The sequence below is a fragment of the Hyperoodon ampullatus genome (genome assembly GCF_949752795.1).
Source record: "Hyperoodon ampullatus genome assembly, chromosome: 7".
Taxonomy (NCBI): domain Eukaryota; kingdom Metazoa; phylum Chordata; class Mammalia; order Artiodactyla; family Ziphiidae; genus Hyperoodon; species Hyperoodon ampullatus.
In genome coordinates, this window is record NC_136920.1 from 95,976,794 (window position 1) to 96,004,207 (window position 27,414).

The window sequence follows — 27,414 nt, forward strand, 5'->3', positions numbered from 1 at the left end:
TTTATAGCATGAACTCTGGAGTCAGAATGCTCATGTTCAACTTACCAGTATGTAACCTCAGGCAAGGTACTAAATCTCATTTTGCTTAGTTTTCTTATTTATTTATTTATTTTTTTGCTGTACGTGGGCCTCTCACTGTTGTGGCCTCTCCCGTTGCGGAGCACAGGCCCCGGACGCGCAGGCTCAGCGGCCATGGTTCACGGGCCCAGCTGCTCCGTGGCACGTGGGATCTTCCCGGACTGGGGCACGAACCCGTGTCCCCTGCATCGGCAGGCGGACTCTCAACCACTGCGCCACCAGGGAAGCCCAGTTTTCTTATCTTTAAAATGGGGATAAGAACAGTACCTATCTCATAGGTTTGTGTATTAAGTGAATCCATACATGACGAAGCACTTAGAATAGTGTACAGTACATAGAAATACTCTATTAGTTATTATTATAGATGATTGTAACACCTAAAGTCCTTGAGGTTCTATTTTCTGTTTTTGAAAACAGAAAACCATGGTGGTTTTTATTTTTTAAAATGTTGGCCAATCTTTGTGAGCTCATGTTTGGAGGATCTCTGTCTGGGAATCCCAAGGCTCTAAATTTGGGATGTTTTCCTCCTTCATTAGATCTGCCACCTGGGACCACATTTACCCCATTCAATTGTCTCTGTTCCATGTGGGAATCCCAGGTTCAGCTTCCCTACCTGCAGTGAGTCTGGGTTTAGTTCTGATCTCAGCTTTAATGTAGGTCTTTGTCCCAGGGCACCCCAAGATATTAATTAGCTATTGCTCCCAGATATCCACCTTAGTTTCAGCTCACAATTCTGACGGTTTTCTTTTACTTTATTTTGATTTTTTTGGCCTTTGAGGATTTCTGTTATTTCCTAAGAACCTAGGAAGCCATTAACAAGTATATTTTATGTAGGATTTGACCCAACTATAGCAAGAGGGTCCTCAGGATACCTGGGCCTCCATACAGCTGCCAGAGAAGTCCATGGGGCTTACTTCTTTGACCATTTTGAGTGCAGGAACTTATTCATGCTAATATCCTCAGAACCCAGCTTGGAGACCATCTCATTCCTGGCAGGTGATAAATGACTTTTTAAAAATGAATGATAAAAACCACACCCAGCATTCTCCAGGTAGAAGTTAGGACTTGGAGGTGCAGTACCTCTTTCCAGCCACTTAGGGAGCCATGATTCAATGTCAGCCTTGAATGCCCAAACCCTCTCTCTCCCCAGTCCTAGGTTATCTCTGGCCTGTGGCTGATATCAGGGCAGGAAGGAGGGGAGGAAGACAATGGAACAAGGCGTGTGTGGAAAGCACACTCACTGACCCTGGCTTCCCCAGTCGGCTGTTCACTGTTGCCCCCACCCATCAGCTCTGGTTCCCATGTCTCCTTTTCTTCTACTTTGAGAATAATTGTCTCCCCTAGACCTTTTCCTACCCAGGCCAAAGAATAAAGATCATAGTTCAATAGTCCTAGCTCAGCTCTTTTCAAGCAGCCCAGTCAGCCTATGTCAAAGACTTCATGTACCAGTTTAATAAACAGTGGCCACAGAGGTAACAATAATAACAATAGTAAGAAACAGTGTTTTTGCCAACAGCAGGACAGCTCATTTTTCATTATAACTGGTTTCTTGTTCACGTGGGCTTGGGGATGGGTGGGGAAGGAGAGGGTTTGCTCAGACCCTTTCATGCCTCTCTCCAGCCCTTGGTGATCTGGGCTCTCAGAAGAGCATGTGTTTCCATTCAGTAGAGTAGAAAGTTCCTTCTTGGCTTAGCAATGCCTTCTGAGACCTCAGCCTGGAAGCTGGCTTGTTCAGTGGGCTGTGTCTCTCCCACCTTGGGTTGCTGGGAGTATCAGAGGCAGCTGAGCTGGGGCTGCTGACTTCCTCGGTGCCTGTGGGCTGTGGGATTTCTTACAGGAATGGAGGTCCTTTGCTGTACCAAGATATGCTGAGGGTGTGGGCAGAGATGTGTGTCCAAGGGGGCTCTTGCTCTGTGCCTGACTTCTGGGGGATCCCCAGGTGGACAGGGTGGGGTCGGGGGGAAGCAGTTTCCAGCACTGCAGGGGGGCAGCAGCATCATGGATCAGACTGGAATAAAAGAGACCAACAAAGAAATCAGATGATTTGAAAATGGACAAAGTGGTGGCATGCAAAATTAATCTCCTTTACTGAAGCTTTTTGCTCATCTCACTACCCTCTAGAGGCCTTTCCACCCACCTTCTTATCAGAATCAGTTCTCTGGAAAATGTCTGATAGTCTCATTCTGCCAGAGAACAGAGAATGGTAAAGCTGGGTGTGTTCCATACTCTGTATTTAATGGGAATCTCTGATCTAAGGAATTTCATAATGGTGGCATCCCAGGTTGTCACTTGCTGGGAAAGAAGATTGTTGGGGATGTAAGGGGGTATCTCAGAGGCATTAAGCCACTAAGGATGGTTTGGTACCCTCAGAGGAGAGGAAGGGAGGGAGGGCACAACAGGTAGAGCAAACATGCTCACCTTCCGGACATTGTAGATCCAGTTGAGATAGGCTGTGACCTTGGTGTACACTCCCGGGGTATTCGGCTGCCCACAGCCATGGCCCCAGCTCACGATGCCTACTACTTGCCACCGGTCAGAGCGATACATCAGAGGCCCACCGCTGTCACCCTGTGGGAGGCCAGAGCAGAGGCTACTGGAGAGGGCAGGCAGGGCGGGGGTGGAGGGGTGGGCTTCTCCTTCCTCCCCTCTCTGCATTGGCCCCTCTGTTTCCTGCTCTCCAGCGCGCTCTGCTGTTCCATCCTCACCCCTTGTGCTCATGTTGTTCTTGCGTCCTGCAATGCCCTTCCCTTTGGGGCAAAAGTGTTCTGTGGTCAAGTAAGTTGTGGGTGTGCTCTTAGCCCTTTCTCGGAGAGCCACAACTTGGGTTCTAAGGGGTTCTATGGTAAGGGAGCCTGATTATCTTTTTTTTTTTTTTAAACCACTGTCGGTTTTTTTTAAATTTATTTTTTAATTGATTAATTAATTTTTGGCTGCGTTGGGTCTTTGTTACTGCACGCGGGCTTTCTCTAGTTGCGGCGAGCGGGGGCTACTCTTCATTGTGGTGTGTGGGCTTCTCATTGCGGAGCACAGGCTCTAGGTGTGTGGGCTTCAGTAGTTGTGGCACGTGGGCTCAGTAGTTGTGGCCCGCGGGCTCTAGAGCGCAGGCTCAGTAGTTGTGGCACATGGGCTTAGTTGCTCTGTGGCATGTGAGATCTTCCTGGACCAGGGCTCAAACCCATGTCCCCTGCATTGACAGGCAGATTCTTAACCACTGCGCCACCAGGGAAGCCCTGTGATTATCTTTGTTTAACCTAGTAGTTCCCAGATTTATTGGACCACTTCAGGACCTATTTCGTGTCAGCCACTGTTCTAGACAATTGGGATTCAATCAATGAAAAGAAGATCCCTGCCCTAAGGGAACTTGAAATCACATGGAGAAACAGAGAGAGAGAGAGATAGAGAGGGGAGAGAAAGGGAGACAGAGAGACAGAGAGAGAGAGGTTGAGGGGGAAACAAGCAAACAATAAAACAGACAAGGAAATGTCAGATAGTGAAAAGTGCACTTATTTGGGTGTCCTTCTTACCAGCTCTTATAGCCCCTGGGTCTTCTTCCCTCAGAACCCGATAACTCTATAGCTGAACTGCCTGTTTATTCACCCCCCCACACTGTGAGCTCCCTGAGGGAAGACACTGTCCCCAAAGTTCAGCATTTACCTGACATCAAGTCATCAAGAGACTAAGAGATGCCTCTCGAGTGAGGGAATTTAATGACTGAGAATGGGGGTGGGAGTAGGGTTTGGGATTTTAATGAAAATGGTCCAGAAAATCCTCTGGGTGGGTATGTGAGAATATATTCAGGGATTGGCCAGTGGGATGGGCTGAGGCGAAGGTGCACCAGGGCTCATCCAGCATAAGATGGGTTTTCTCTAATGTAGTTCAGCAGCTTGAGGACAGCTGTAAAGAAAACAGACCTGGGGTTCCTGCCCTCTAGGGGCTCATACTCTTTTAAATGATGGGAAGTAAGACTGGGTGAGGAGGGCTTCCCTGGTGGTGCAGTGGTTAAGAATCCACCTGCTCATGCAGGGGACACGAGTTCGAGCCCTGGTCGTGGAAGATCCCACATGCCGCAGAGCAACTAAGCCCGTGCGCCACAACTACTGAGCCTTCACTCTAGAGCCTGCGAGCCACAACTACTGAGCCCACATGCCACAACTACTGAAGCCTGTGTGCCTAGAGCCCCTTCTCTGCAACAAGAGAAGCCACGACAATGAGAAGTTCACACACTGTCTCCGCAACTAGAGAAAGCCCGCGCATAGCAATGAAGACCCAACATAGCCCCCCCAAAAAAAGAGCAGTTGGGGAGTGCAACATCATCTTTGCATGTGAAATATACATTTGAAATCTTTATGCTTCTATCTATCTGTCTGTCTATCTGTCCATCTGCCTTTATATCTTCATCTGACTATAGTCCTTCCCTCCCTCCCCTCCTTCCTCCCTTCATCACATACTGAATGCCCACCATATGCAAGACTTCATGGGGGGCATTCATCCTCTGAGCTTTTTCTTCAGGGCAGACATCCCCTATCTCTATAATTCCCTCATGATCCTTGGAGGCCCCACCTGACAGGTGTCCACACCGCCCTCCAGGATGCCTGCACACAGCATCTTCTCGGTGACCTCCCCCTGGTACGCATCCTCTGCATTGCACCGAGTGCTGTTAATGAGCTGGACAGATGCCTGCAGCAGTATGTCAGATATCTTCCCTGCAGGTTGAAAACACACTCACATTCCCATTCTTGCCTTCAACCCCCAGCCCAGGATATTCTCTGGGTTGCCTGGTACCTTGGTGCTTGGACCTCCAGGATGGGTTTTTCTAAAGGATGGTCCTCCTTCCCATCACTTTCAGGAGCTGCTCACTTAGTCCTGTGGTCCTGAGCCTGGGACTTACCTCCGTCCTGTTCTGTAAAGCCCCATCCGATGACCCAGAGTGGGGTGGCTGGAGGAAGCTCCTCGTCAGAGAAGGGCAGGCAGATGGGCCTGACTGTGTCTACCAGGAACAAAGAGGAAGAGGGGACCCAAGGTTCAGGAGAGCCTGGCAGCTAAGCCCTCTGTAAGTGTTGGCACCATGGTTTCTGTAACGTACATTTCATGGGATGTTAATAGAAGTGGCATGAAAAAAAGGTTCTGTGGTCAAAGAAGTTTAGAAGATGTGAGTTAAACAAAATAAAACAAATTGTTTAAAAAATTTTAAAAACTTCTCATATCATTAATATACTAATGTGCTCCAGGAAGAGAGCTATAGTTTAAAAATGTTTTCCAAACTTATATGAGAATGGAACCCTTTTTTACCCAAGGGACCAGTGTCCTGTGGAAGCTACCATTGGAAATGCTGATCTAAATACTACCCAATGTAAACATGAGTCATCGAACAGAGCTGTTCAAAGAATCTATGGGCTGCCTTAACAGTAATGAGTCCCTGCCCCTGGAGGAGAGCAAATGGGCCCAGTGACCCCTTGGCAAGGAGATTGTGCAGGCTCTTGCCATTGGTCAGGGTGGAGGATGGATTAGGTCATCTTTTAGGTCCCTCACAGCTCCAAGATTGGATGAATCTGTGATTCTCACTTGAGGTGCTCCACGGGGAGAAAACAGACCTTAGAAGAATCTGGCAGGGGTGGGGTCAGGTGTCAGCTGATAGCTCGAGGAGGCCTCATGGCTTCCATGATGTTAGACCGACACATTTGCAAGAAACAATAGGCAAACTGAGGTCGTGGGAAGAGAAGTGATGTGCCCAAGGCCGCTTAGTGAATGAGCAAGTGGCAGAGTTGGAGTTCTGTTCCCAGGTGCCAGCTCTCACCGGAGAATGTGAGAGGGAGCTGCAGCTTCACGAGGGCCATGTCCTGCTCTCTGGGGGACGTGATGTTGGGCTCGATGATGAAGATCTTGGCCACAGGCAGGGATGGGAAGTTGCCCAGTTTGTCTGAGCCGGCCCTCACCTTCCAGTTGGACACATGGAGATGCTGCCTGGGGACGGAGACAGTGCAGTTCAAGTCTGAGCCAAGCATGAGGAGGCTTTGCCAGAGGCTGGGTCCCCAGGGTCCTGGGGAGTGGAGTGCTGGCTGCCCCTGCCTTGGGAGGTAATGATGGTGAGGGCAGGGGTGGTGGAGGAGGGCCAGTCTGAGGAATCGTCTACCACAGGTCAAATTCTAAAGGGGAATTTGATCCTTTTCCCTGGTGAAACCTGCCCAAAGAAACTTCTAACTGGAGGGCTGGGGAAGGGGCTGTCCCCAGTGCCTGAGCTCTGGGTCCTGACACTCTCTCCTCCAGTGCTTTTTACTGGCTCTGCTACTCATGTGGTACTTGCACTTGTCTTCCTTCCGACACCAGACACAGCTGAGTGTGCAGGAGTGATTTTCCAGGGAAAGGTTTATAGCTTTTGTCAGATTCTCCAAAAAGGTTAAAAATCACAGGCCTACACTGTGTGCTCCTCCAAGGCAGTGATGGAGTCTAATGCATGAGGGTACCTAGTACCTAGTAGGTACTCATAGGTGTTGAATGAATGAATGAACGAATGAATGAATGAATGAATGATGGTGAAGAGGACCTGGAGCGATCTTTCCCCAGAGGTATGGGCAGTCCTGTCTCTACTGGCCTGTAAGAGGATCTATCCTTTTTTTAAAAGTTTCTAAATATAATGAAGGAGTGGCAGTGACTCTGGACCTGGAACCCCTTCCTGGAAGACTGGCAAAAAGGGAGAGAGTTCTCAGGACTCCAGGCAGATGAGGAGAGCTTTTGTGCCGTGAATGATATGGGGGTAGAGGGAGGACACTGGGTACCTGGTGGCTTCCCACCTGGAAGGGGAGAGGTCAGCCTTGGTGACTAGCTCTGCTCAGACCCCCAAGGCCTAACAAAGGACATCATGTCCAGTGTCTCACTGGGGTGGCCACACCCTGGAGCATGGTCTTTAGGGGGAGGGGTGGGGTGAGAGAGGGCATCAGAAACCAAGTTGGGAGACAGGGGACCCAGGCACTCAGGCCTCTCTGTGGCTCTGACCCCCGGGGCGCCCTCGTGTGGGCCTTACCGGAAGCAGTGGGCCGCCGTGAGGATCCAGTGCGGGTCCAGGATGCTTCCTCCACAGATGTGTTGTTTGTTATACTGGATGCTGACCTGCCAAGGCCAAGAATCCACAGAGGCCACCTCCCCACCCACCACCCGAGGGACCTTCAGGCTCTCTCCGCAGGCTGGGCTCAGTAGGAAGGAGGGAGAAAGCAGGAATCAGACTCTTGCGAGTGGGGACTGCCTCCCCTTAGAGCCCCCAGTCTATCCTGAGCAGGGCCCTTAGGACTGGGACCGGGGGCTGGGTCGGGGTGGGAGGACCACGCCAATTTTGAATTATTCACAGGGAGACATTGAGTGTCCCAGACCACAGGCTTTCCCCCAATCTCCCTCTCCTTTTTTTTTTTTTTTCAGCTTTGTTTGAGTTTAGGAGTTGATATTGTGAACATGGGCGTGTCCATTGTGCCAGCGTTCATGACCTTCAAACTAAACAGGGATGCAGAATTATGAAAGTCCCGCCCAAAGGGGTGTCCCCAGCTCTTCCTACTGAGTAACAGTAAACAGACACCCACAGGCTGCTTTGGGATTGGAGAGTGGGAAGAATGTTCCAGAAATGGATCTTCCCATCCTGAACTCACCTTTCTCCAAGTCCCTTCCCCCTGCTGAGAGAGTCTCCCAATTTGACATCCTGTTCCCTCTTTCACATCCCACTCTCCTGGCTCTCACATCTGACTCGCAAACTCTTAAAAAAACCCTCCAGTTCCACCTCCCCGTCCTGTTCTCAGCCTCTCCAATCCTTCTGGCAGTCGCTGCCACAGTGGTGGTTCTAAGGGGGAAAGGCTACCACCCTTTTTGGGCCTATGCCTGGCAGGGGCTTTTCAAATACCATCTAATTCCAAACACTGTTTTCTACATGTCACCTCACTCCCCCACTCAAAGCCCCTTAGCATCCCCCTTTGTCTGTAGGGAAGAGTTTAAATTCCCCCTTCTGGCAGCCTTCTGCTGTCCTTATATAAAGTTTCTGTCTAGCCAAATCGATCTGCTGCTAGCTCCCTAAAAAGTCTTTCTGTTTTTGCTCCAGGAAGGGCCTGTCCCTGAGAGGCTGTCTCCTCTCCTGTTTATCTAGATCACTGATCATTCAGCAAATTTGAATTGTGTGCCTACAGTGTCTCAAGGATGCTGGGAAGAGAGTGGTGGACAAGACAGAGAGATGGACATGGTCCCTCCCTCCCTGGAGCCTACAGTTCATTCTGTGATGTTTAGCCTGGGCACTTCCTCCAGGTCACACAGTCCCTGGGGATTTTCCTCTCTTGGCATTTCCACAGCCTGCCTGGGTGTTGGCCAGCTTTTCTTGTTGACGTGGTTCGGTTTTTGTCTTCTCAGTGAGACAGAAGCCTCCTCAAGGGAGGGTCTGTGGCTTAAGCCTCTTTGTGACTCCAGGGCTTTTCAGCTTAGCACGTTGAGTGATGTGAACATTCATTCATTCATTCATTGACCAGCCACCATGGGTCAGCCCTCACTCACTAGGTATCGTGGGGGTCACATGATAATGACTAAGAGTCTTAGCATCCAACAAGGAAGCATATACACTGCTAAACTGCAAAGGCAGCGAGGATGACCTTTCTCCTCTAAGGCGGCCCAGTTTCTGGCCATCTTGCCAGGCTCTGCTCGGTTCTCCCATGAGGCTGGTGGGATGAGCAGGGCTACAGTGCTTGTTTTGTCTTCTGATCTCCTCTCAGAGCTAGGGGGTCTCCCGGGATCCTCTTGGGTAGTCGGACTGAAGGGCTTCTTGGGAAGATGAACTTAAGAGAGGTCAGGTGAATTACTCAAGGTCACCCTGGAAGCCAGTGGACCTGGTGCCCAGGTCTCCTGCCCCTCCCCCCGCCCCACCCCAGGTGCAGCTCTCTCTGAAGCATGTCAGCCGGGACCACTGCTCAGCTTGGTACTTCCTGCACGTGGCCTTGCACCTCTCTCTTTGCTCAGCCATTAGCTCCTGAGGACAGAGGCCTGGCAGTGCTGATACATTCTAACCGTTCGACGAATCTTTGCTAAATGGGATGTGGGTAATCAGATCTTGGACAGATGAGCTGACTGTGACAAAGGAGGTTATGTGGGCCCTGGCCAGGGGGGGGAGGGGGTGGAAGTCCAGTCCTGCCCTTTCTGGTTTTCCTACTCTCTCTCCTGGGTCTCCGCCCAGGTTGTGGGACTGAGCATGGACAGTAGGAAGGAGTTCTTACTGTCAACCACTTGAAGGAACGTTACCTACAAGCCCAAGGCCAAGGGAGTAAGGTTGGGACAAAACAGCGTGACACCTGGAGTCTGAGGGATTTAAGAATGAGGATGAAGTTCTTCCCTGCTTATTGCTGGCCCAGGACCCAAACCCTCAGAGATGGGGCGTACTCACCAACGCACTGCAGGGAAACCAGGGAGCCTGAGAGACAGGAGCTGGAAGGGAGACACAGGCGTCCTGTGGTTTCTGCTTGTCCCTTGGCTGGGAGGCAGGGACTCAGGTCTCCCAGCACTATTGATTAAAGTCCCCTCCCAGGACCCGGGAAATACGGAACCTGAATGGTGGGGCTGTATAGGCACCGTACTTTCACCCAGTTCAGTGCGATTTAATGCAATTGGATTCTACAGCACTACTGATAAGCATCTACTACGTGCTGGGCCCTGCCTGAGTCACAGCCCACCCCGGGCTCTTGGCAGCCTGAGATGGAATAGAGCAGAGGCTGGGGCAGTGTCTGCTGTACTGCGGGCTCTCCAAACAGAAGAGGAATGGGATTTCGATGAAATTCCAGGCAAATGATCATTCTGCTCCTCTTCCTATCCTTTTCAAGATTTACTCTTTGATGAATAAGCAGCCCTCAGCAGCATCCCTGAATGCTAAGAAGCCAGCATCCTCTCTGAGTCACTCTGCTGCAGGGTGACAGATTTCCTGGAGATGCCGGGCTCTGACTCGGGGTGGTGGGCACGGGAGTGGTGCATTGACAGAGGCCATGCAGCTTCTCCTCTGGAGAGTTGGAAATGTGGGGAGGGCTTACTCTGGCCTGGAGGAGAGGCAGGAAGGACAAAGTGGCCTTTGGAATCTTGCCTCTTGGGCTTAATAGGGAACATAAGGCCATAGGAAACAAATTTGGTTTTCTTAATTGACTGATGAAAGGCCAACAGCTTGTGGACAGCACACTTTGTCCAGCTGCTCCTTGTATTAAAACAAAGAGTCAATACAGAAAACCTCTCAGAAATGTGATGCTCTAGCTTTTGGTATCCGACAGTCTGCCTGGCCAGGAGTTCTTTTTGTTGTCTGGCTTAAGTTTGCCTTGCTAAGTCTGTTCAGGGTGGGCTGGCTGCAGCCCCGATGGCATCGTCCACATGTGAGCCTTTGTGGGCCAGGGGTGCCCTCTCACTTACTCATTTGAGTTTTGCACCTGAAGCTCCTGCATGTTCTCTGTGATTTTGACAACATCCAGGTCTTGGGCTGGGCCAATCTCCACGGCTCTGAAGGTGGGTTTGCTGCTCATGTTGGGAGGGAAAGAGAGGGAGGGAGAGATGTGAGCTGGGGCAGGAGTTTAGACCAAGAGGGTAGGAGTAGTCCCCACTCCCAGGAGAGGGGGCAGCAGAGACTTCTGGGTACGGCGTGGCAGGGAGTGGAGGCGGCCTTGGTCAATGAGGGTGGTGACTGCTTTGCTAGATGACAAGGGATGGTCCCTTGGCATCCCAGGATTCAGCCCTGGGCACAGTGCTGATGTGGACTTGCTTTCTCAGGCAGGGAAGCCTGGTCCTGAACCCAGAGCCCTGGACAGATGTTACGGATGTCCTTTTATAACTCCCAGGTCTGTCCCTATTCCAAATGTCCCGCGGTTTCTTCTGGTTCACAGCGAGGGGAACAAGGAGGCAAAGGAACCAGGTTAGCTCTCCCCTCACCTTGGAGGGAACTGAATGTGGATATGTGGCTCTCCAAACAAGGCATCTGGTCTAAATTTGGTAGTGGGGTACATTTATGGTCCCTTTGGAGGTAGGGCAGGCCAAGATCAGGCTTCACATGCATCCAGACAAACATTTCTCTCATTTGGACCACTCTCCCTCTTCCTCTCCTCTAATCCATGCTTGTCTTTATCAAACCTCGGGTGTAAGTCTTCCCTCCTCCAGGAAGGTTTCCCTGATTAATCCCATCTTTCTGATGGTACCTGTACTGAATCTGCCTCTTTCCCATCTCTTCTATCCTTCCCCATCCAGCCATGCTATACAGAGCTAGTATAAACTCTGTATGCAGGCATGGGTCAACCTGAGGCACTGGCTGACTGGCACATTCTCACATTCCCAGCCAGGAATCTGGCACTACCTGGATGACCCAAGCATGGCACCTGGAAGACTGAAGTCTAGCAGTGTGGGGTTTTGTGCTGAGAGCCCTCAGGACTGAGGTTCTTGTCCTGGCTCTGACACTAGCTTGCTATGTACCCTTGGTAGGTCATATTCCCTCTCTGGGTCTCTCTAAGCCTCAGTTTTCCTCTGTATAAAATGATGGGTGGACCAGATGATCTCTAGAGTCCTTCCCACATTGAGCCATCTAGGGTTTTGTGGTCCTGGGACAAAAAGGGCCTCCTAGCCAGGGAAATCTGCGACCCAGAAGGAGGGATCATGGTGGAAATGGACATTCCCAGGAGAGTTAGCCTCTGTTTACCAGTTACATCCTGATGAATAATCCTGACCAGCTTTGATCTTGTAGAGCTTAAGAGAGAGATGGCTTGGTGCCTTAAAGAGCTCCAGAAGGACAGAAATTGCAGGAGCCTTTTACCTTAAGAGCCCCTGGAGACACCCTGGTTTCATAATCAAGCTGCAGCCTGCTATGCTGGTACAGCTGACGCTGCAGTTGGCTGGACTGCAGTAGGGAGGAGGGGAGGCTGCAGCCAGAAGGCTGGGCTGGGGTGGCTGCTGGGGGAGGGGAAACAGCAGGGACAGGACGTGCCTTCCCAGCTCTCCTTGAAAATGAAGGTGGTAGGGTATCCTTTTCAGCGGGTACTGGATGTTGCACCCCATGGAGGGCAGAGAGCAGGAGAAGCCTGATAACCAGACAGCAGAAGGGGCAAATAGGTCTGATGGATCAGTAATGGCTGCCTGCAGCACTTATTGAAAAAGGACCTTGAGGCTGCTCTAGGGATTGATGGAAGCGGGTTCTGTGACTGATAGATGAGGTCTGCTTAAGATTTATCATTTCTACCTAGTCTCTGCGTCCAGTGTCTCAGGATCCTGAAGTTGGGGGCTTGCCAGGAAGAGATTATCCCCTGTGCAACTGAATTCATGGGTTCTTTTCTATCCTCTCCAGTTAGGCTGTGAGTGATCAACTGTCTCCCCTCCCCTCCCTTTATAAATGAAACCTCCAGAGAAGAGAGAATTACCCAACCGAGAAACAGAGATGCTTCTGATGCCCAGGAATTAGGGAATCTTGGGCACAAATGCCAGCCCTCTCCCTCCCAGCTACCATCCAAGCAAGTTACTTACCTTCTTTGAACCTACTTCTAAAATAGATAGAATAATAACTACCTTTCTGGTTTTTGCCAGGATCAAATGAATATAAATACGTAATGCTGATTACCCTTCTTATATCCTTTTTCATACACTGAAGATTTAAAACTGCTTTTGAAATTTGCTGAGAAAGCTGAGATTGCTGATGAAGGCCCAGTGAAATCAGGTTCATTTAAACTAAATTTTAACCAATGGGACTTTGAATAAGTAAATAAGACTTTTGTATTCTGGGGCAGGGACAGCGACTTGCCAAGCCAAGAAGGAGTGAGGATTGAGGAGTAAAGGAAAGGAAAGGATTGCAAAGGAGCTTGAACTGTGTGTGTGCGTGGGGGGGTGGCAGTGGGGGTGGGGGAGGGGTGGGGCAGATATCCTCTCTCTGGTGCCTCTTAACCATCCTATGAGGTTGGTATTGCTTCCCCCAGTAACTCTTTTTTTTCTTTTTTCTTTTTTTTTTTTTTGCGGTACGCGGGCCTCTCACTGCTGTGGCCTCTCCCATTGCGGAGCACAGGCTCCGGACGCGCAGGCTCAACGGCCATGGCTCACGGGCCCAGCCGCTCCGCGGCATGTGGGATCTTCCCGGACCGGAGCACGAACCCGTGTCCCCTGCATCGGCAGGCGGACTCTCAACCACTGCGCCACCAGGGAAGCCCCCCCCAGTAACTCTTGAACATGTTGAGGCTTAGAAGATTTAACTTCATGCTGCTCATAAGGGAAAGTGCCTCAAAAGCAGCTCTGACTCCAATACCTATACTTTTAAGGAAAGAGGGAGGAAGGAGGAAGGAAGGAGAGGAAAAGGGGAAAGAGGAAGGAAGAAAGAAAGGGAGAGAGGTCATGGGGTGAGGTGACAGCCTCCAGAGCCTTGGGCTGGGTACCTGTCATAGCCCATCTGCCCACAGGCTGTCTTGGCCAGAGCTTCTGTGAAGTTGTCGAAACAGGCGGAGGCCCAGTTCTTTGTGGCCAGGTCCAGCACCTTCAGGGTGGATCGGTCGCTGGAGAGGCGGACTGGAAGGGGAGGAACCCGGGTCAGCTCAGGGCTGGGACCCATTTGGCCTATCTCCCACAGAATTCATCATGTGACCAGCCCAAACCGGTAGCCCAAACCCTACCAGGAACTGGGGAGCATCACAGAACACCAACCCTTTCAACCTCAAGGGAAGTTCCTCCATTTGGCTTTGCCAGATTGAGTCTCATTCTGACGGTAGCTAGGGTGACCAGATGTCCTGGGGACAATCTCCATTTTGACCTTTGCCTTGGCATAATTATTAATAGCTCTTTATATGTATAAGTTTTGATGATGTATTACATGGCTTCCCTACCCATAGTTCACACAGCTTGCCTAGCCTGGGAAAACTTCGCAAAGAGGAATGTTGCTCTTTTTCCATGTAAGGTCAGAGAGGGGAGTGCTATTGGCAGTAGGGTGGCAGGGGCCATAGGCATTTGACTTCTGATAAAAAAGAGCAAATACACAGGAAGTTACTCAGCCTTGCCCCACAGAAGCCCCCATCACCCGTGTCCTGGGCTGTCTTTTCTTTTCAGAGCCCAAGTAATAGGTGGATCAAGTTGGGCTAGAACAGTCCAAGAAAGAACATGGGTTTTTTTTTTTTTTTTTTTTTTTTTTTTTTTTTTTTGGCGGTACGCGGGCCTCTCACTGTTGTGGCCTCTCCCATTGCGGAGCACAGGCTCCGGACGTGCAGGCTCAGTGGCCATGGCTCACGGGCCCAGCCGCTCCGCGGCATGTGGGATCTTCCCGGACCGGGGCACGAACCCATGTCGCCTGCATTGTCAGGCAGACTCTCAACCACTGCGCCACCAGGGAAGCCCAGAACATGGGTTTTTATGTTTGAAACATCTTAATATTCTTTGAAGGACCCAGCTCAGTCTTGTTCCATAATGTGTTACCATAAACACTTACCTAATGAATAGAGGGATCAATAGCTGGCTAACGGCCTTAATGGTCTCTTTCTAGTCCCCTTGAAATAATAGACTTCAGAGAAAGGAGGGAACTCCCCAAGGTCATTCCATTCAGCACCCAGGAGCAGCAGGAATGGGGCAGGCTCAGTTACAATTTCCTGTCCCCTCTGGCCCACATTTGTTCATCAAAATTTACTGAGTGTTTGCATGTCAAGTATTGGGGACCTAGTAGACAAGACATGATCCTGTTTTTAAGAACCTTACAACGGGGAAGGAAAGTGACTAGTCTAGTCAGGTGGCAGATGTTGTGCAGTGGACCAAGGGGACCTGAGTCGACTTCCTGCCCTTACCACTCCCCTGGCCCCACAGCCCCTAGACTCACCTGTCACTGGAGGCCCATCGGGGAATTTCTTGACACAGTGCTGCTCATCCTCCCCTGAGGCACAGTCCTGCTGGCCATCACACAACTGCCCCCTCGAGATGAAGTGGACGGGCTGCCCGCAGAGGAAGTAATTGTCCAGAACCACCTTGACTGTAAGGCAAGGGCAGGGAGGGGCAGAGAGGGCTGACGGTCAAGCAGGCAGCCCAGGGGCAGGAGAGATTGTTTCCCTGAAAACATGCTGGGCCTAGAGACAGGCAGATGTGGGTTCCAGGCCCAGTTCTGTCACTTAGGAGCTGGTGTTCTTGGTCCTGAGCCTCAGTTTCCTCATCTGTAAAATGGAGATAATAACACCTGTCCCTATCCCTAAAGATGGCTGAGGAGTCAATCAAGATCATGTGTGGGGAGCAATTTAGAAACAGTCCCCACGAGCCTCTCAACCCCAAGTGCTGGCACAGTGCCTCTGTGGATGGAGAAGACAGCACTGGGCCTGGAGTCTGAAGACCCGAGTGCTGGCTCTGCCACGTACTGTGTGAATTTAGACCAATCGCTTCCCCTTTCTGGGCCTCACAGGGTTGCAGAGAACATTTGATGAGCTGGTGGTTGTGAAAGTGTCTCATCACTATCAAGTGCAGTTCTAGGATTTGGTGTTTTTATATGGGGTTGAAAGACCCATTAGGAGGTTGGTGTTTTGCTTTGTTTTTGTCTTCTGCCTCCTGCCTTCAAGATTCTATTGCTCCTTTGCTGTCTTAGATGATGGGAAGGAGTCTAATGTTTTTAAGTCCTCAGAAAATGCACTATAGTTTTGGAAGTTTTAGCCACGGCAATCAGAGAAGAAAAAGAAATAAAAGGAATCCAAATCGGAAAAGAAGAAGTGAAACTGTCACTGTTTGAAGATGACATGATACTATACATAGAGAATCCTAAAGATGCTACCAGAACCTACTAGAGCTAATCAATGAATTTGGTAAAGTAGCAGGATAGAAAATTGATGCACAGAAATCTCTTGCAATCCTATACACTAATGACAAAAAATCTGAAAGAGAAATTAAGGAAACACTCCCATTTACCATTGCAACAAAAAGAATAAAATATCTAGGAATAAACCTACCTAAGGAGACAAAAGACCTGTATGCAGAAAACTAGAAGACACTGATAAAAGAAATTAAAGACGATACAGACAGATGGAGAGATATACCATGTTCTTGGATTGAAAGATTCAACATTGTGAAAACGGCTATACTACCCAAAGCAATCTACAGATTCAGTGCAATCCCTATCAAACTACCAATGGCATTTTTCACAGAACTAGAACAAAAAATTTTACAATTTGTATGGAAACACAAAAGACCCCGAATAGCCAAAGCAATCTTGAGAAAGAAAAATGGAGCTGGAGGAATCAGGCTTCCTGACTTCAGACTATACCACAAAGCTACAGTAATCAAGACAGTATGGTACTGGCACAGAAGCAGAAATATAGATCAATGGAACAGGATAGAAAGCCCAGAGATAAACCCACGCACATATGGTCACCTTATCTTTGATAAAAGAGGCAAGAATATACAATGGAGAAAAGACAGCCTCTTCAATAAGCGGTGCTGGGAAAACTGGACAGCTACATGTTAAAGAATGAAATTAGAACACTTCCTAACACCATACACAAAAATAAACTCAAAATGGATTAAAGACCTAAATGTAAGGCCAGACACTATCAAACTCTCAGAGGAAAACATAGGCAGAACACTCTATGACATAAATCACAGCAAGATCCTTTTTGACCCACCTCTTAGAGAAGTGGAAGTAAAAACAAAAATAAACAAATGGGACCTAATGAAACTTAAAAGCTTTTGCACAGCAAAGGAAACCATAAGCAAGACTAAAAGACAACCCTCAGAATGGGAGAAAATATTTGCAAATGAAGCAACTGACAAAGGATTAATCTCCAAAATATACAAGCAGCTCATGCAGCTCAACAGCAAAAAAACAAACAACCCAATCCAAAAATGGGCAGAAGACCTAAATAGACATTTCTCCAAAGAGGATATACAGATCGCCCACAAACACATGAAAGGATGTTCAACATCACTAATCATTAGAGAAATGCAAATCAAAACCACAATGAGGTATCACCTCACACAGGTCACAATGGCCATCATCAAAAAATCTACAAACAATAAATGCTGGAGAGGGTGTGGAGAAAAGGGAACCCTCTTGCATTGTTGGTGGGAATGTAAATTGATACAGCTACTATGGAGAACAGTATGGAGGTTCCTTAAAAAACTACAAATAGAACTACCATATGACCCAGCAATCCCACTACTGGACATGTACCCTGAGAAAACCATAATTCAAAAAGAGACATGGGCTACAATATTCATTGCAGCGCTATTTACAATAGGCAGGACATGGAAGCACCCTAAATGTCCATTGACAGATGAATGGATAAAGAAGTTGTGGCACATATATACAATGGAATATTACTCAGGCATAAAAAGAAACAAAATTGAGAGTTATTTGTAGTGAGGTGGGTGGACCTAGAATCTGTCATACAGAGTGAAGTAAGTCAGAAAAAAAACAAATACTGTATGCTAACACATATATATGGAATCTAAAAACAATGATTGTGATGAACCTAGGGACAGGACAGGAATAAAGATGCAGACATAGAGAATGGATTTGAGGGCACGGGTGGGAAGGGTAAGCTGGGAGGAAGTGAGAGAGTAGCATTGACATATATACACTACCAAATGTAAAATAGTTGGCTAGTGGGAAGCAGCCGCATAGCACAGGGAGATCAGCTTGGTGTTTTGTGACCACCTAGAGGGATGGGATAGGGAGGGTGGGAGGGAGACGCAAGAGAGAGAGGATATGGGGATATATGTATATGTATAGATGATTCACTTTGTAATACAGGAGAAACTAACACAACATTGTAAAGCAATTATACTCCAATAAAGATGTTAAAAGCAAAGAAAAAATCGTAAAAAAAAAAAAAAAAAGTCCTCAGGGAACAGATATTTCCATACTTTCCAAACTGTCCTGGCTCCTCCTGCCTGACTGAACTGTTCTCCCTTGGCCTGAAGCTCCCCTCTGCAGCCCAGCATCACCACTGGCCGACCCTAGGAGTGGTGGTAACAAGTCTGACATGGCCCTGCTTATCACTGCTAAGCGCTTTCCTTGCATTGTCACCTGGAATCCTGACAACAACTTTAGGAGCCAGGTGCCATTATGAACTCCCATTACAAATAAAGAAATGGAGGTTTAGAGAGTTAGGGTTTATTTCCCAAGGCCACTTAGCAGTCAGGTGTTAGAGCCAGGATTTTGATCAGTGTCTGTCTAGTTCTAAGGCTCTTTGCTGCCTCTCCGCACCTTCCCTGAAGGAGCTCAAAATGTGATCTTATGGCCCCGATGCTCCTGGTTTGAGAAGCAAGGGAGAAAGAGCAGGTCGGTCAGATATTTCCTGGACTTTCAGAGTTTGGTTCATGGTCAGGAGCCTGGGTGAAGAGGGGTCCCTTCTGCCTCCTGGGGTGAAGCCAGGACACAGCGTCACCAGTTGAGCCCCCAGAAGCCAAAAGGTTGAGGGAGCCCAGCCCAGGATGGAAGTTCACATTACCTCCTCTGGTTGCAGAACCTGGGGGTCCCGGGTTGGAAGCTGCACAGGGCCTTCTGAGACAGGGAGAGCCCGACTCTAAATTATGTACTTGTACCTGCCTTGGATCACCCTGAACCTGGCCCTGTCTTCCCTCTCCACTATGGCAGGGCACGTGCTCAGAGTAGGCAGGCTCATCTTGATATTAGTCTGAGCCAAACTGGCCTAGGACAGTAAATCTGCTGCTGCTGCACACCCACCACCGCTTTGGGCCAGCCAAGGTCAAGAGGAATGATTTGCAGTTATCTGCATCTCACGTACTGATAGGGAGCTCAGGGACCTGGGTGGTGTTTGTGTTGTGTATCTGCATTTCCACCACCACGAAGTAGAAGTGGACCTGCCCAGTCAGGGCTTGGGGACCTGTCCTAGCCCTGTCCTCGACTGCCACACCCCCTCTCTGCCTCAGTGCCCAAGTGGAGAATGAGGCGTTGGATGATCTCTGAGCATCCTCCAACGAGTTGAAGGCTGCTGCAGGCTCCTGGAAGGCCGTCCTGGCCTGGTGAGCAAACACGTGGCCTCGGCCACATCTCTACACACTTTGTGATGACCTACACTTTTGCACAACTTGGTTTTTATCCAGTTACTTTACGCTCGTTACCTCATTGGTTCTCTGATATCCCTCTGAGGGAGGCAGGATGTTTTACAGTTGAGGAGACTGAGGTTAAGAGAGGTCGAGGGACTTACTCAAGGTCACATAGCAGCAAGAAGGGGCAGCGCCGGGATCCCCGACCCAGGTGTCCTGATTCCTAGTCTGGTCCCCTCAGCCCTACTTCCTGCGTGAAAGCTGCGGTCAGTAGCCTGCTGTGACTATGGGGGTGGGTGAAGATGGGGACTCAGTTACAGGATGTGTGGGCTGAAAAGGGAGGGACTGTGGGAATCGGGGCTCGCTCAGTTTACTCTTCTTTGCCCCAGAGTGGCCTGCCTGGGATAACAGGGGGTCTCAGGCTCCTGCCATGGTGAAGCCAGAGCTCAAGGTGGGGAGAGGTGCTGTCTGCCTGGGCATCTTCCCCGATGCGTCCTCCCTGTTGCCCTCCTCATAAGCAGACATGCTGCCTGCTCCTCCCAGCAGGGCTGCGGATCCACCCCGCTCTCTGTCTGCAGACTTGGGGCGGAGCAGGCAGGGGGCCTGGCTGCTGTGCCATTGCCTGAGTGGGTTTGTAACTGGTGCAAACTGTGCTTTCCCCGCAGAAGAAATCATCTGGGATAGAATCCATCTGGGTAGATGGGGGCTGAGTTCATCTCCCTCTCACTCTGAGAGGAAGGCTCCCTTCAGAGCAGGGGTGGATACAAAGCTCTATGCAGATCACCTGGCCTTGACTCTGCTGGGGTGGGGAGCGCTCTGAGGTGAGGGCAGGGGAGGGGTGGGTGGGAGCTGCCACTTGCTGTAGGGGTGGACGGGGGGCAGCAAGGCGGCATGGGGGCCGGGGTGAGGGCTGCCACTTACTGAGGACAGCCACGGTCATGATGATCAGCAGGCTCAGCAGTGCTGCGATGATGGGGATCCCCACCTTTCTGAAGGTCTCCAGGGAGGTGCGGGATTTGCGCAGGGGGGTGACATCTGTGAGGGGGAGGGGAAGAGCCTGCAGTCAGTACTCGGAGACCACCCCTGCCAAGGCCCACAGCTTCCCCACCCTCTGGCCCCTGGTGCGGAGCCCAGGAAAACTTTGGGGACCGTTTTGGTTGATGCTGGGGTTATTCCTGCAGACTAGGCTTAGCTTCCTCAGCATAGGGGCCCCCTACCTCCTTTCACTTACCCGGGCGTGTCCCTCTTGCACAGGTGCTCCGCTAGCCCATGGCACCTTCTCTTTGTCTTGACAGCCTGTTCTAGGATGTTTCATTCTGTCCAGCCTGACCTGCGTCTGTCCCAGGAGAGGCACGTACCCTTTCCCTTTACTATCATGTATCCTCTTTCCTGACTTGTCTTTTGATTAAACTGTAAGCTCCAGGAGGGCGGGGGCTGCCAGCACAGTGTGTGCTTAGTGGAAGCTTAATAAATACTTGTGAATGAAGGTGACCGAATGGCCTTCATCTCCAACTCAGTTCAACACACAGCTAGTCCCTAGAAAGGTCCTGTCTTTAAGGAGATTCCAATTTGGGGGAAGAGGCAAACAGGGGCACAATTGCCAGTACCACCAGACACCATCAAGACACTTAAATGGGTCTTTCTAGGTGGAGATGGGAGAGGGAGGAGTGGGTCCAGCTTGGTGAAGGCCTGGGTGTTGGGAACTGTGAGCTGCTGGCGTGCCTGGGAGGTAAGGTGGGTAAAAGCATGTTTTGGAAGCAGGGCTGGCAAAGCCAGCTTGTGGAGAGTCTTGACTATCATGCTAAGGGATTTGGATTTTATCCTGAGGGCAGTGAGGGACCATGGAAAGCTTTTAAGCAGCAGAGAGATATGATCACATGAATATTTAGAACTATGACTCTTTCATCAGGGAGGAGATGGACTAGAACAAGAGTCTGGGGTTCGGGAGACCAGGAGGGACCTATTGATGTCTAAAACAGAGGCAGTAATAACTATATTGTCCACTTCACATGGCTATCCAAGGAGATGGAACATGGCAAGGCTTTAAAAGATTAAATTCTCACCAAGTATCAGGGATAGGCTCTTTGGTGTCCCCTCTCCTTGCAGGCAATAAGCTGGGGAGGTGCCACGGGGACTTCTCCAGGGAGAGCTAGGGCAGGAGTTATAGCAACCCTGAGAATCCCTGGAAAGCAGTAGGCCAGCTCTCCTCCCCCTCATCTGCACATGGCTTTCTCCTTTACCTGCATCCAATTGTTCTTCAGATGTCACTTTCTTACTGAGGCCTTCTTTGACCTCCCTATTTAAAATACAATCTTCCAGTATTTCCTATCCTCCTTCCCTGTTTTATTTTTTCAAAGCATTCATCACCTCTAATGTACTGTATATTTTACATATTTTGTATATCATCTAGCCCCTTCCAACCCTGCCTGAAATGAAGTCTCTAGGAAGATGGGGATTTTTGTCTGTTTTGTTCACTGCTGAGTCCCTGGTGCCTAGAACAGTGCCTGGCCCCTAGTAGGAACTCAAAAAATATGTCAAGTGAATAAACGGTTTACTCTTTGCTTGTTCTCTTCAGCACATCCCTTCTGCCTTTCTTACAGGTCTCATTTTATTCTTTCTGGAATGATGGCTAGTTATGTTTCTGTCTCTATGTCATTCCTCAGCTGTTCAAAAGCAGAGAATGGCACCCTGCCAGAGACTGGTGCCCAGTAAGTGCGGATATCATTGGATGTGTTGATAGGGAAAGCGTAGGAAACTCTATGTTTCCTCAATAGGGAGAGGTTGAACCTCAGACCCAGAGCTCTGGCCCTAAGGATGTGGGTTGGTATTGCCTGTTATTATCAGGACCTGGCAACAGAGTAGGTTATTAATAATGTCGTCGGATATTGTTTTTAAAGTTCCAGCAGTGAGTGTTCAGCATTGTCCTCTTTCCTGCGGCCATGGACATGGAGACATTCTCTTCATTCATTCATGCATGATTTCTTCATTGAGCACCTACGTCTGGGGATAAAAGGTTGGCTTGTTTTCCCAGAAGTGAATGACTTATTGGGAGTCCTTTGATGAGTTCCCTTGTCCAGGGCCCAATGTCTCTGCCTCCCTGATGTTCTCACGGAGAACATCATCAGGAAGCGAAGGGTTTTCTTGGTTTATTGTCTATAAAGTTTATTGTTTATAAAGTTAACCAACCCGCTGAGCTATGAATAGCCTCCTTGCCTGCCACTGTTCCTTCCTCCAGCCTGTCCTGCCCAATGCTGCCAGACAGACATATTGCTCTCATCCCATCACATCTCTGCTCCAGAACCCTCAAGGGGTCCCCATGACTTCTGTCTCTGGACCACCCTCTTCTCTGGGCTTTCAAAGGCAGTGTAATTTGGCTTCCCTCTCCCAGCCAAATGGACTTCCCACTGCTAGTCCTCGCCAGCCCCATTTCCACAGGAGCAGTTTCACTCCCTGGTCCTTGCACAACCTGAAATCATTCTTAACCTCAGAATCTTCACTTGGCACTGATTTCTCCCTCCCGAGCTCCCTTAATTGTTTTCTGGTTTGGCTGTTCCCAGGCTTACTCAGGTGGTGGAGCCCTTGAATGCCTAGTGTTCTTTGGGGACACCACGGAATATTGATATATTAAATTCCAAAGTAGAAACTAGGCATTGTTTTACCTGCTGAAGATTATATTGTTTGTGATCTTTATTAACTCGTGACCCTGAAATAAATAAGCTGCCAAAGTAAGTGGGATTGGTCATCTCCTTATGAAGCTGTCGTATTAATTTGTCTTTGCTCACTCGTTTTGCTGATCAGGTTATCAGGCATAGGTATCAATGGTTTAAAAAAATGGAACAGGAGGAAAAAAACCCCCTATATTTGGGAATACTTCATCTATTAACTTATTTTTCTCTGGTAAGTCAGGCAAACACTGCCATGTTCTATTCTACCAGTGAAAACACCTTTGTCCAGCTTGTTCCTTGGCAGCACGGTCAGACTGTAAACTCCATGAGGGTAGGGACTTTGGCTGTTATATTTACTGCTGTAGTCCAGTGTCCAGCCCAGGGCCTACCCCGTGCAGGCACTCACAGTATTGTTGAAGGGATGAGAGAATAAGTAACTGAATGAATGAATTAGAAAATCACTGCTGTTGGCGTTTTAGGTTTGATGGTTCTATTTCCCCAGAGACCATGCCTCCTACTTCTAGAATGAATCCTGGAGATGACACTTGCTTGATACATGTTTGGTGAATGGTGGATGGATGTCTCCCGTAGCATTTAGCACTTGGAGGTGGTGGTGAGGACCATGCAAGAGGGGTTTAGTATCTACTTGGTAACTGAGTGAAACTGAGATAGACAAAGGAAAGCCAGACCTGAGCTTACCGAGGCTGTTCAGGGGTTGACCGCTGTCAGGTTCCTGTAATTGAAGGAAAAACAGTCAGTGAGTTGAGTGAGGGAACCTCTCAGGCTGGGGTTAAGAGCCCAGGAAAGGGCTCTTATCTGCATTCCCTTCTCCCTGCTGAGTCTAAGGTGGGGGGCTCTATGATATCTAAATAATTTATTTAAAATATAAAATTCAGTTATTCATCTAAATGACCTGATACAACAGGTTTACTAATTGTAGCAACTAGTTAGCAATTGAAAAACAACTGGCTGCTGGACTGTTGTGTGTATTGCTGAGTTTCTTAAGATGGTTCTGCTCTCCTGTCTGTTTTTGTCAATTATTTGCCTACTTTGATAGATATTGTAGTTCTGTAAAAACTTGAACGAACACTTCACCAAAGGGGATACTTCCATGACCAGTTAAGTGCCAAAAGATGCTTGACGTCATCACTCATCAGGCCAATGTAAATTCAGACCACAATGAACTATCTCTACAGAGACACCAGAATGGTTAAAATTTAAAAGCCTGACAATACTAAGTGCTGATGAGGATGTGGGGAAACTGGAAATCTCAGACACTGCTGCTAAGAGTGTAAATTGGTACAAATATTTTGGAAAAAGGTTTGGCTGAATCTACTAAAGCTAAACATACGACTATTCTATGATTCTTTTTTGTTTTGTTTTGTTTTTTTAAATTTGGCTGCACCAGGTCTTAGTTGAGGCACGTGGGATCTTTGTTGTCACGTGCAGGATCTGCGTTGCGGCATGCGGGATCCTTTAGTTGCGGCATGTGGGATCTAGTTCTCTGACCAGGGATCGAACCCGGGCCCCCTGCATTGGGAGCTTGGAGTCTTAACCACTGGACCACCAGGGGAGTCTCAGTATTCTATGATTCTATGACCAGGAATTAGGGCCAAGAGAAATGAGTACATCTGTCCAGCAAAACACCTGTACATGAATCTTCATACTAGCTTCATCTATAATAGCTAAAACTTGGAAAAACCCCAAAGTCAATCACTGATGGAATAAACTGTGGTATATTCATATAATGGAATATAATTCAGCAATAGACAAGAATAAACTAGTGTGAAATGCAATGACACATGGAAGAATCTCCGAGACATAATAATGAAAAAAAGAAACTAGACACAAAAGAGTATTATTTCATATATATGATTAAAAGGTAAAGTTAATCCATGGTGATAGAAGTCAGGATAGTGATTATACTGGGGGTTATCTGAAGGAGCACAATGGAGCCTTCTGGAATGTTAGAAAACTAGATCTTGATCTAGGTGTTGGTTACATGGGGGTATACGTGTGTAAAAATTCATTGAGTGGTATACTTTAGATTTGAGTATTTTACTGAACATATGTTATACCTAATAGAACAAACAGGCAAAAACAAAAAACTACCAGGACACTAAGTTATTTCTGTGAGTGTAGTCTTAGGTCATCGTGAATACACATACACAAATGCACACAAGGCTCTGTTCTTCCACTCATTTGCACCACTACACGTGCACTCAGCATACACACAGCCACATAGGGGCACACACAGGAGCCCACACATAAAGGCTCTCATGCAAAGTACTTGCACCCTTTCCTGCAAGGCAGAGCTTAGGGAAGGGTGCTTCCTAAGTTCATGCTCTCCTGCCTCCCATGACTCTCTTTCTTTCCTTTCCTCATCTGGCATAGGACCTGGAGTCCCTGGGCTGGGCGAGGCCTAGGCCTCTACCCAGGGACATGCCTGCCCGCTGGCTGAGGTCATGGCCGCCCCAGTGGAGGTGGAGGAGCTGCAGGCCCTTGGACATTTCCAGGGGGGAGTTTTCCCAGTCCCATCTGGGAGTGAGAGGGCCTCTTCTAACCCCTGGGTGGGTGTCTGAGATTAGAAATTGTGGGGTCCCTGGGTGCTGCCTGCTCCCATGGTTGAGCATGGCGGACATAGTCGTTGGGAGAAGGAGCTTCTTCCTTTTTCCCAAACTGTTGGAGGGATGTGCCTGGTTTTGCCCTACGGGGGCACTAGGCCACAGGCGGCTGGGGGATGCAGCAGAGATAGCTAGGCTCTGCAGGGGCTGAGCTGGAATTCGAGCTCTGCCTCCTATTAACTGGGAGCCTTTGGGCAAGATACTTAACCTCTCTGAGCTTCAGGTTTCCCCTCCCCTCGGTAGAGTGGGGAAAATGACACCTACTTCAAAGTGCTCCTGTGAGGATGCGATGCGATATCTGATGGAAAGTGCCTGGTTCATAGAGAGAACTCTCCTCCTGGGCCTTCCATCCTGTGCCCCCGGGCATCTGGCACAGAACTCTATTCTAGCACTCTCCCGTCGGGTGGTCTCTATTTCTTATTGCCTTTGTGCCTTCAGTGCTTTGCATCCGGCTTGTACCTAGTAAAGGCCCAGTAAATGACTGCTACACGGAACTGAACTCGGGGCTCTGCACTGTAGTTCCTTCCGGGCCGTCTCTCCTCCACCATCACCAGGGCCTGGATAGGGAACTACTTCCAGGATGAAGATGAGGACGATTCTGGCGAGTCTGTTGCGGTAGCCACAGAGCCAGGTGATAATCTCACCAACAGTAATCTGTACACAATTGGCGCGTAGCAGTTTACAAAGCCCTTTTGTCTAACTCAAATACAAAGGTGAAAAGAATTGACGCTCGTCTGATAACCAGAGTGGGTAGCATTCAATAGTTAAGTATCAAACAAATATTTTTGGGTGTCTGTGTTGTACCAGGCACTGCTCTGGGAGCTGTGGATTCAAAGACAAATGAGAAGTAATTACAGCAAGGATGGGAGAAGTGCCCAAACAAGACAGGTGAGGCCCTGCCCTCAAGATGCTGTATCCTGGGGTGAGGGAGTCAGGGGGAGAGTAGGAGAGGCCAGATCGTCAACAGATAAACCCAAAGAGTGATGGGTGCTATGCAGAGAGTAACATGGGTGATAGGAGACAGCGCCTGGCTGGATGCTTAAAATGGGAGGTCTAGGGAAGGGGTGAGGCTAGGGAGGGCCTCTGGCCTGAGACTTGAATGACAGGAAGTAGCCAGGCAGGCAGAAACAAGCTTGGTGTTGGAGGAACAGAATGGAGATCAGTGTGGCTACAGCAAGAGGGGGTAAATAGACGGGCGGTGGGAAGATTCAACTGTGCTTCGAAGATAAAGGCAATAGGCCTCGCCAGTAGATTGGATGCTTTTGGGTTTTTAGTGAACAGGTAAGAGGGCATTTGCTGAGATGTGGAAGGCTACAGGAGGGGCAGGTTGGAGGGTTATCAAGGCCGTGCAATTAGTGGCCAATCCCCTGTCAGTTCATTCTTTCTCACGGAATCTGCCTGCACATACATGTCTGCACTGGTTGAAGTAGGTAGGGTAAGTCTCTTTGTTTATTTTTCAGCAAATATTGACTGTTCGCCTTTGATAGGTCCGGAACTGTGCTAGAAGCTGAGAGACAGAGGGAACAAAAGAGGCTTTCGGTCTGTATTTTCTGGGGCCTTGGATTCCTCATCTCTGAACTGAAGTGACCCTAGTACCCCTGGCTAACATGTTTTCGATCGCTATCAGTTGAGTAGTGGTTATTAAACAGAAAAAACAATCCATACCTTTTTGAAAACAAAAGAGAATGAGGAAAAAACCCTGCAAGATAGAATGATAGAGGCTGCGATTATCTTGGTCATTACTGCACCCCTGGTGTCTCCTACAATACCTGGCACATAGTGGGTATTTAATAAATCTTTGTTGAATGAAAAAATTAAGGAAAATACTGCAGTTTCAGGGTTCAGTCCCAGGCCAGCCTTGAAGACGCTGACTGAGGTAATTCACACAATGGAATATTATGCTGCAGTCAAAACACATGAACTGTGGTGCCACAAAGTAATATGAACGGTGTGAGCAATTTCATATTAAAGGAAAAATTAAGTCCCAGAAGATTTCATCTAACACAGAATCTTTTTTATTACAAAAAAGCAAAGAAATGGTGAACATGGAAATCAGGATGATTCTAGCACCA

At 48.8% G+C, this 27,414-nt stretch overlaps 1 protein-coding gene across 1 annotated transcript; it reads right to left on the reverse strand.

Moving 5' to 3' along the window:
- Positions 1-1,521: 1,521 nt before the first annotated feature.
- TMPRSS4 (transmembrane serine protease 4) lies at positions 1,522-25,185 on the reverse strand (the record flags this gene model as incomplete). The annotated part of the gene is made up of 13 exons (XM_079707847.1): positions 1,522-2,086; positions 2,497-2,646; positions 4,639-4,781; positions 4,967-5,065; positions 5,873-6,039; positions 7,097-7,256; positions 9,476-9,516; positions 10,480-10,581; positions 13,464-13,593; positions 14,885-15,034; positions 19,975-20,088; positions 23,418-23,451; positions 25,153-25,185. The coding sequence occupies 13 exons, from the start codon at positions 25,183-25,185 to the stop codon at positions 2,075-2,077; spliced, it is 1,335 nt and encodes a 444-aa protein (XP_079563973.1). The 3' UTR covers positions 1,522-2,074.
- Positions 25,186-27,414: the final 2,229 nt, after the last annotated feature.